Here is a 10,000-nt window from a genome sequence, read left to right as displayed (position 1 = left end):
TGAAAAAGGATTTATTTCAAAACTTTTACTGCAGTCGTTTGTTTATAAATGTGTAATATTCCGTCACACAACTATTTGGTTGCTAGTACTGAGGATCAGCTGTATTACAGGCTGTCTTTGGCGACCCCGTGTGGCCATCTCGTGTACTGTGTCTCACGGCTAGTAATTGGAGTTCTTTTTGTGAGCGACACTCCAAAGAATCCTCATTTTAACGCTCGTCCATCATGAGACGTGTCCAGGGGGCGACAGGAAACTGCAGGCGTGGACACGACGCAGGGCCCCCGGCCTTTTCTGGCCCCCGTTCAGTTTTTCATATCACTGCAATGCAGTCATATTGTGGCCTTTTTTAGTCTTAAAACACTGAATTTAGAACTTTTTCATGCACTGGCTATAAGAAATAGACTTGTCCATTTATACTCAAATTCCAGTCCTGGAACCAATTAACAGTGATAAACCAGGCTTTACAGAGTTCAAGTAGATTTAAGTGTGTGCATAAAAGACACCAACAGCAAAACGGGCAGTTTAAGTGGGTTTGTAATTAGATTAAACAATATATTTTATGAGTTGTGTAAAGATTTGTATTTACTATAAATAATCCGGTGTGAGTAATTTTAAAAAAAAAACAACAGTTAAGGCAATCCAATATGTTCGATATACATGTTTATATTCCAGATAATGTCCAAAGTTTTAATGAAAAAGTAAAAAAAAAAAGGTTAAGAAGCGTCCGACATCTCATACAGCAAGTGAAGCCCATTCAGAACTGCTATGCCACTTTGGCATTCATTGAGGAAGTAAACAAAACAAAATAAATGGGCATTAACGCAGAAAAAACAAATGTTGTCTAGACTTTATATCTTTAGAGAAAAGGTGCGGCGGGAATATAAACTTAAATAGTACGTCGTTTTGAGAACTACGACCATTAGTCTGTCATGCTGACAGCGTTGTAAGTCACGCTAAAAGAGCAATTATCTCTATGGGGTTTTGAATGGCAGAATCACATTCAGTAGTGGAATGGATAACAATCGCGATTCGGATGTGAATCCTTTTTTCTGATGACGCTTTCATGTTGTTAGTAACGTGGATTTTAAATTGAATTGTGTGCCCCTCTTTTTCTACTTGTCATCCATCCATCCATCCATCCATCCATCCATTTTCTACCGCTTGTCTCTTTTGGGGTCGTGGGGGATGCTGGAGCCTCTCTCAGCTGCATTATGATTTTCTAAATATTGTACTTTTTCTTCAAGAAAACAATTATTAAGTGGCAGGAAAAGATCATAGCACTTCCATGCAAATGGATATTATGCAAGTTGTTATTCACGTTGCACTGCTATGGTATGTTGTGATGCACTGGCATACCTTCGGCCCGCCACAAATAAACTTGTTCGCCCTCGCTCATAAGCACATTATAATGGGACTGTCTGTGAACGCAGCTTGTAGTTACAACTCCGTACAGTAGATGGCATTGTGCTTCTTCACTGGTCTTCCAGAGAATAAGAAGCAGCAGCAGCAGGGGTCAGCCTTGCCAACCGGGCATTTTTTTTGGCTATTTTTTAGTAAGTATTCAGGCCCCTGTAGATACCTCTGCAAATACTGTCAAAATATGATGTGGCGGGCCAAATTAAATGGCGAGGAACATCAAATGCTTTGGCTGGCAACATTAAACTATGCCACGGGCCACAATAAATGATGATGCGGGTTAAATTGAATGAAGATGCAGGCAACGTTAACGTGGCCCACCACATAATTGTGTGTGGTGGGCCACTTAATGATGAAATTATGTTGCCAGCTGCTTAAATAATGAAGTGGGCTGCTTTAAATGATGGTGCAGTCAACGTTAAACGATGATGCGGGCCACGATGATTGATGATGAAGACAACGTTAAATATGGCAGGCCAAATAAAAAAGTGTGGTGGGCCACTTAAATAATGACACGGGACACGTTAAATGATGGTGTAGTAAAAAGGTAAATAAATGATGTGGGCCACAATAAATGATGATCCGGGTTAAATTGAATAATGATGCAGGCAACGTTAATGCGGTGGACCAAATACAATTATGTGGTGGGCCACTTAATGTTGAGATGATGTTGCAGGCCGTTTAAAAAAATGGGACGTTTTAAATTTATTTCCAATGATTGTCACACACACACACACACACACACACACACACACACACACACACCCACACACACACACACACACACACACACACACACACACACACACACACACACACACACACACACACACACACACACACACACACACACACACACACACACACACTAGATGTGGTGAGATGATCCTCTGCATTTGACCCATCTAAATGATGGTGCAGTCAACAGTAAACGATGATGCGGGTCACAATGATTGATGATGCAGGCAACGTTAAATTATGATGCATGGCCAAATTAAATGATGATGCAGGCCACAATAATTGATGATGCAGGCAAAGTTAAATGATGATGCGGGCAACAATAAATGATGATGCAGGCCAAGTTAAATGATGATGCGGGCCACAACAATGATGCGAGCCAAGTTAAACGATGATGCGGGCCAAAATAAATGATGACGCAGGCAATGTTAAATAATGTGGCGGTCCACTTAAATAATGATGCAGGTCACATTAAATGATGATGAGGGCCACCGCCAAAAACAAGCACCTGGGGATAGGTTGATTGGCAACACTAAAATTGGCCCTAGTGTGTGAATGTTGTCTATCTGTGTTGGCCCTGTGATGAGGTGGCGACTTGTCCAGGGTGTACCCCGTCTTCCGCCCGAATCCAGCTGAGATAGGCTCCAGCACCCCCGGCGATCCCAAAAGGGACAAGCGGTAGAAAATGGATGGACGGAGGGCCTCAATAAATGCGGATACAAGCAACATTAAATGCAAGCCACAAAAAAATATGTGACGGAACGATTAAAATGATGTGGTGGGCCACATTAAATGATGTGACGGTCTGCACAAAATAGGTTGGTGGGCCACCGGCCACCTCAAATAACAATGATGGCAACATGATGATGCAGGCCACTTTAAATGATGTGGCAGGTTGCATAAAATTATATGGTGGGCCACATGAAATGATGGATATGTATTGCATATATAGTTCATATAATATACTATAAAGTAACAATTAATACATTTTATGTATGTGTACATGCATACATGTGTGTGTGTGTGTATGTATATATGTACACACGTGTATATGTGTGTGTATGTATGTGTGTATACATATATATATATATATATACACGCGTGTGTGTGTGTGTGTATGTATATGTGTATACATATATATATATACACGCGTGTGTGTGTGTGTGTATATATATATATATAAATACACACACGTGTATATGTATATATGTACACACGTGTATATGTTTGTATGTATATATATGTGTGTGTGTACATATGTATATATATATATACATACATACACACACACACACACACACGTGTATGTGTGTGTATGTATATATATATATATATATATATATATATATATATATATACACACATGTATATGTGTGTGTATATATGTATATATATATAAATATATATATGTATATGGTTTTTTTATATATATATATTTGGTACATATAATGTATTTGCTTCATGTTTTCCCCCTTCCTCATTACAGGCCAACTCCCAGAATTCCACTGCCATGCCGCCAGCCTCCTCGGCGGCCCAGCTGTCCCCGGCGGTCCCGTCTGCCGAGCCGTACAACCGCACCCAGTACTGCAAGTGGCCCTGCCAGTGTCCCGCCCGGCCCCCCGCCTGCCCGCCAGGCGTGAGCCTCCTGACGGACGGCTGCGACTGCTGCAAGGCGTGCGCCCGGCAGGTGGGCGAGGCGTGCAACGAGGCGGACACGTGCGACCACCACAAGGGGCTGTACTGCGACTACAGCTCGGACAAGCCGAGGTACGAAAAGGGCGTTTGTGCGTGTAAGTGTCCACCCAAGGGACGTCCACTCTAACACTGTCTCCTTCATTACCTCCGCCAAGGACATCTTGCTTGTCAATTCACAACATGGCTACTTCCTCTGAAGTGTCACACAAATTTGCTAGCTAGCACACCACATAGCATTTTATTGGCCTTGGCGGAGGTCTGGTTGTCATAGTGATATCATATTTCAAGTTTTAATGATCAATATTATCAGTGATATGAGGTAATTATATATAAAGTGGAACCTCGATTCACCAACACTCTATTTGCCAAGAAAGAAGGAGGGAATTGCTGTGGACTTAGACATAGAGAAGAGAGGGAACCCACACAGTATATACAGTATGTACCGTATTTTTCGGAGTATAAGTCGCACCGGCTGAAAATGCATAATAAAGAAGGAAAAAAACCAAGTCGCACTGGAGTATAAGTCGCATTTTTTGGGGAAATGTATTTGATAAAAGCCAACACCAAGAATAGACATTTGAAAGGCAATTTAAAATGTCTAAAGAATAGCGAACAACAGGCTGAATAAGTGTACATTATATGAGGCATAAATAACCAACTGAGAAGGTGCCTGGTATGTTAACGTAACATATTATGGTAAGAGTCATTCAAATAACTATAACATATAGAACATGCTATACGTTTACTAAACAATCTGTCACTCCTAATCGCTGAATACCATGAAATCTTATACGTCTAGTCTCTTACGTGAATGAGATAAATAATATTATTTGATATTTTACGCTAATGTGTTAATCATTTCACACATAAGTCGCTCCTGAGTATAAGTCGCACCCCCGGCCAAACTATGAAAAAAACTGCGACTTATAGTCCGAAAAATACGGTACGTTTGTAAAGCGAGGTATCATTATATATTTACAGTATTTCTTTCATTAATATTTTTGATAGTAGTACAATTTCTTCCATGTTTTTTATCAGAATGTTTATAATGTATTTTTCATCGCATCGCAGATTTAAATAACATAAATACATCCAAAGCATAAACTCTGCTTTTTTTTGTTTACCTAAATAAAGTGGTAAATAAAGTGTTACTGCACGGTATTACATAAATGTATAATTATTTGTGGCGATCAGTAAAGATATTCATCAAGCACGACTTCTGTGTGCGGTTAAAGTATGAACAATGCTAACACGGCGGCTAATGTTGGTGCTATCTTCACCGCGCCAATCAAGATGGCCAACTTTTCGACGCACTTTGTCTTCACACCCTGCCTCGTCAATGACACGTCTCCACATTGGTGAGTCTTTGTGGAATGACAACGCAGGATGCGGTGTCAATGACACGTCTCCACATTGGTGAGTCTTTGTGGAATGACAACGCAGGATGCGGTGAAGTAATTTCACGTCGTGGCCGTGTTGTAGTGGCCGGGTGACGATCCCCCGGGCTGCCAGTGAGTCGACTCACTCGAGGCTACTTGTGGCTGTTATTTCATGTTTCATGTTCAGGCTCTAATTGTGTTTAGAAATACATTTACAAGTTCATGAACATTTTTTTTTTACCACCCAACATTGAAAATGTTCAATTTATTAATATTATCCTACTTTGCACAAATGTGGTCACCAGGCCAGAGACGACTGTATTTTATTGTTATCAATAGTTATGTTTGGATTTATTACCTAGCTAAACAATGCTTATGTATAATTGGGTTTAAATCACCAAAAATGATTCCCGGGCGCGGCCACCGCTGCTGCTCACTGCTCCCCTCACCTCCCAGGGGGTGATCAAGGCTGATGGGTCAAATGCACAGAATAATTTTGCCACACCTAGTGTGTGTGTGTGACAATCATTGGTACTTTAACTTTAATTATTTCATTTTGAAGAGTACTAGTGAGAGCTCTAGTCAATTATTTGTTGAGTGAGCACCCTCGTGTGGCCTGAAAGTGAACTGCAGCCATTACTTATTATTTTTTAAACAGTTATTTATGCAAGTCATGTCATGTTTATGAACGTTATTTGTGTTTTCTAACTAAAATCTAGACATGGTGGGCACGGGCTGCGAGCACGATGGCGTTATCTACGGCAACGGCAAGAGCTTCCAGCCCAGCTGCAAGTACCAGTGCGTGTGCGTCAACGGCGCCATCGGCTGCGTGCCGCTTTGCACCGAGTCGCGGCCGCCCCGCGTCTGGTGCCAGAGACCCCGCCGGGTCAAAGTGCGCGGGCAGTGCTGCGAGCAGTGGATCTGCGACGAGCCCAGGAGGGGGCGCAAGACGGCGCCGCGACACGCCATAGATGGTAGGAGAGACGACGGCACAGAGTGACTTTATGAATCCTGGTGGCTGTAAGCCGCATTACATCAAAGCCATCAAGGTTGGGCTGCAAAGTTGGCTAAAAAGTTAGCATGCTCTCAGTTAGCGGGTGCCAAGTAGCAGGTTATATGATTCGGAGTTGTATGACTGCAAATTAGACTTTTAAAAAAAAGTTAGCATGCTGGTTAGCGCCTTGCATGGCAGCTCCCGCCATCAGTGTGTGAATGTGGAAATACTGTCAAAGCGCTTTGAGTACCTTGAAGGTAGAAAAGCGCTATACAAGTATAACCCATTTATTATTATTATATAGAAAGAGTCAAGTAGCAAGTTATATGATTCTGAGTTGTACAGCTGCAAAATTGGCTAAAAAAAAGTTAGCATGCTCGCAGTTAGCAGGTGTCAAGTAGCAGGTTATATGATTCGGACTGCAAAGTAGACTTCTAACATTGTTTTAGCATGCTAGCAGGAGTCAAGTAGCAAGTTATGATTCTGAGTTGTACAGCTGCAAAATTGGCTAAAAAAGTTTGCATACTTAAGTTAGCATGCGAGCAGTTAGCAGGTGTCAAGTAGCAAGTCATGATTCAGAGTTGTACGACTGCAAAATTGGCTACAAATGTTAGCATGCTAACAGTTAGCAGGTGTCAAGTTATATGATTGGGTTGTACGGCTTCAAAATTGGCTAAAAAAGTTAGCATACCAGCAGTTAGCAGGTGTCAGTCCTAAGTGATATGATTCTGAGTTGTACGGCTGCAAAATTGGCTAAAAAGGGCTACAAACTTTAGCATGCTAACAGTTAGCAGGTGTCAAGTTAGATGATTGAGTTGTACGGTTTCAAACTTGGCTAAAAAAAGTTAGCATACTAGCAGTTAGCAGGTGTCAGTCCTAAGTTGTACTTCTGCAAAATTGGCTAAGAAAAGGTTAGCATGCTAGCACTTAGCAAGTGTCAAGTAGCAAGTTATATGATTCGGAGTTGTACGGCTGCATAATTGGGGGGAAAAAAGTTAGCATGCGATTCTGTGACATTCAGCTGAAAATAGTTAGCATGTTAATGTTAGCATGCTGCTTTTGTGTACAATCATATCACCCACGTGTTTGTTGTTGAACTTCTCCTGGTCTCCAAAGCCCCCCCGGCTGAGCTGAGCAGCTGGCACAAGAACTGCGTGAGCCAGACCACCTCCTGGAGTCCTTGCTCCAAGACCTGCGGCCGCGGCTTGTCTCTGAGGGTCTCCAACGCCAACGAGCGCTGCGAGCCGGTCAAGGAGTCGCGGCTGTGCAACCTGAGGCCGTGCGAGGTGGACATCAGCAAGCACATCAAGGTACCATCAAGCTCTTTTTGTTGCTGTAACCGTGACAACATACCAAGACAAAGATATAACCGCCTGGTTTTACATTGGAAGAACACATGTAACCAAAAGAGGATTTATCATCTCCAGACTTTTGCAGGCCAAATAAATGAGGTGGTGGACCACATTCAAAATGTGGCGGGTGGTGTTAAAATACAAGGCGCGGCACTTACATGATGTGACTCAGCAATATTAAATGATTATGCAGGCCGCAGTTAATGAGATGGTGGGCCACTTCAATGATGATAACATTGAATGATGAAGCCGACAACAATAAATGATGTGCCAGGCCACATTGAATGAAGTGATGGGTCACGGGTTAAAATTAATGATGATGCGGGCCACATTAAATGATGATGCAAGCATAAGTAATTAGGATGATGCAGGCGACTTTAAATGATGACGCAAGCAACATTAATTGATGATGTGGGCCACTTAGAATAATGATGCAAGCAACATTAAATGATGATGCGGTCCACTTAAAATGATGCAAACAATATTAAATGATGTGGTCTAGGATAAATGATGCGGGCCGTATAAAATGATGATGCAGGCAACATTGAATGAGGATGTGGGCCACTTTAAATGATGATGCATGCTGTGTAAAATGATGTGGAACACATTTTATGATGCGGGCCAGATCTGTCCCCCAGGTCTTAAGTTTGACACGTATAAACAATAATGCGGGCCGCTTAAAATGATGATGCAAGCATAATTAAATGATGATGCAGGCGACTTTAAATGAAGCATGCCATGTTAAAATAAATGCAGGCAACATGAAATGATGATGCGGGCTAGGATAAACGATGCGGGCCATGTAAAATGATGATGCAGGCAACATTGAATGAGGATGTGGGGCACTTTAAATGATGATGCATGCTGTGTAAAATGATTCTGTGGAACATATTTTATGATGCGGGCCTGATCTGTCCCCCAAGTCTTAGGTTTGACACGTATAAGCGATAATCATTTAAGGTGGCCTGCATCACCATTAAATTATGCTTGCATTATCATTTAAAGTGGTCCATATCATTATTTAATGTTTTCCACATCCATCCATCCATCCATTTTCTACCGCTTATTCCCTTCGGGGCCGCGGGAGGTGCTGGAGCCTATCTCAGCTACAATCGGGCGGAAGGCGGGGTACACCCTGGACAAGTCGCCACCTCATCCAAGGGCCAACACAGATAGACAGACAACATTCACACTCACATTCACACACTAGGGACCACATCATCATTTAGTAATGTTTGCATCACCATTAAATTATGCTTGCATCATCATTCAATGTAACCCCTGACCCATCACATCATTTAAAATGGCCCTGCACATCATTTTTATATTGCTCACATAATCATTTAAAGTGGCCCCCATTATGTGAGCAATATAAAAATGGCCACATTAAATGAAGTGATGGGTTAGGGGTTACATTGAATGATGATGCAAGCATAATTTAATGGTGATGCAAACATTACTAAGTGATGATGTGGAAAACATTAAATAATGATATGGACCACTTTAAATGATGATGCAAGCAACAGCTGTGGTATTTGGAGAGCATCAACAGGAGACGTGTGGTGTGTGTGTGTGCAGCCCGGCAAGAAGTGTGTGAACATTTACCGCGAGGAGCAGCCATACAACCTGACCATCTCGGGCTGCACCAGCAGGAAGCAGTACCGACCCAAGTTCTGCGGCGTGTGCACGGACGAGCGCTGCTGTATCCCCTACAAGTCCAAGACGGTGGACGTGGACTTCCTGTGCCCCAACGGCTCGGCCTTCACCTGGAAGATGATGTGGGTCCAGGCCTGCTTCTGCAACCTCAGCTGCAGGAACCCCAACGACATCTTTGCTGACCTGGAGAGTTACTACGGATACCCCGAGGTCATGAACTGACCCCTGACCTCCCGCAGTCCTCCTTTACTTCTCATCTTCTCCTATCCACCTTTTTTCTATGGAAAGTCTGTAAATAAAGATGTATTTCCACTAGCAATTGGAAACCATTTAGCCCTTTGAAGTACTCCCAAATTATATTAGTACAAATACATTGCCCTACATTTTTCAAATGTTGCAAATACGAAGTTGGTAGAGTGGCTGTGCCAGCAATCGGAGTGTTGCTGGTTACTGGGGTTCAATTCCCACCTTCTACCTTCCTAGTCACGTCCGTTGTGTCCTTGGGCAAGACACTTCACCCTTTGCCTCTGATGGCTGCTGGTTAGCGCCTTGCATGGCAGCTCCCGCCATCAGTGTGTGAATGTGTGTGTGAATGGGTAAATGTGGAAATAGTGTCAAAGCGCTTTGAGTACCTTGAAGGTAGAAAAGCGCTATACAAGTATAACCCATTTATCATTTATTTATAATTTATTATAAAAATAGACTTATTTCTCAATAAATGCCACCAAAAACCTTTATCGGCGTTGTAAAACCATGTAGTACTCGGTACA

At 42.3% G+C, this 10,000-nt stretch overlaps 3 protein-coding genes across 9 annotated transcripts in view; 1 reads left to right on the top strand and 2 right to left on the bottom strand.

The window, feature by feature from the left end:
• The window catches only part of sla1a (Src like adaptor 1a), a 47,305-nt gene extending 38,523 nt beyond the window's left edge, over window positions 1–8,782 (bottom strand). The window contains exon 1 of one of the 2 annotated variants that reach the window (XM_062047186.1): window positions 7,305–8,782. The gene's annotated coding sequence lies outside the window, so the exon portion shown is untranslated. The remainder of the gene's footprint in view (window positions 1–7,304) is intronic. The other variant, XM_062047187.1, reaches the window with a different exon arrangement.
• Window positions 1–9,581, top strand: part of ccn4a (cellular communication network factor 4a) — a 110,444-nt gene extending 100,863 nt beyond the window's left edge. For 2 of the 3 annotated variants that reach the window (XM_062047185.1, XM_062047184.1), the window contains 4 exons: window positions 3,641–3,944; window positions 5,948–6,202; window positions 7,339–7,532; window positions 9,153–9,581. In XM_062047185.1, coding sequence (XP_061903169.1) covers window positions 3,665–3,944; window positions 5,948–6,202; window positions 7,339–7,532; window positions 9,153–9,452 — 1,029 coding nt within the window. In that variant the 5' untranslated portion in view covers window positions 3,641–3,664 and the 3' untranslated portion in view covers window positions 9,453–9,581. The remainder of the gene's footprint in view (window positions 1–3,640; window positions 3,945–5,947; window positions 6,203–7,338; window positions 7,533–9,152) is intronic. The other variant, XM_062047183.1, reaches the window with a different exon arrangement.
• Window positions 9,049–10,000, bottom strand: part of LOC133650215 (uncharacterized) — a 23,362-nt gene continuing 22,410 nt past the window's right edge. For 3 of the 4 annotated variants that reach the window (XR_009826204.1, XM_062047193.1, XM_062047194.1), the window contains one exon: window positions 9,049–10,000. This exon is cut by the window's right edge. The gene's annotated coding sequence lies outside the window, so the exon portion shown is untranslated. The other variant, XR_009826206.1, reaches the window with a different exon arrangement.

The sequence above is a fragment of the Entelurus aequoreus genome, linkage group LG05 (genome assembly GCF_033978785.1).
Source record: "Entelurus aequoreus isolate RoL-2023_Sb linkage group LG05, RoL_Eaeq_v1.1, whole genome shotgun sequence".
NCBI lineage: Eukaryota > Metazoa > Chordata > Actinopteri > Syngnathiformes > Syngnathidae > Entelurus > Entelurus aequoreus.
Note: the sequence above shows the minus strand (reverse complement) of the source record. Positions and strands in the feature narration are given on the sequence as shown.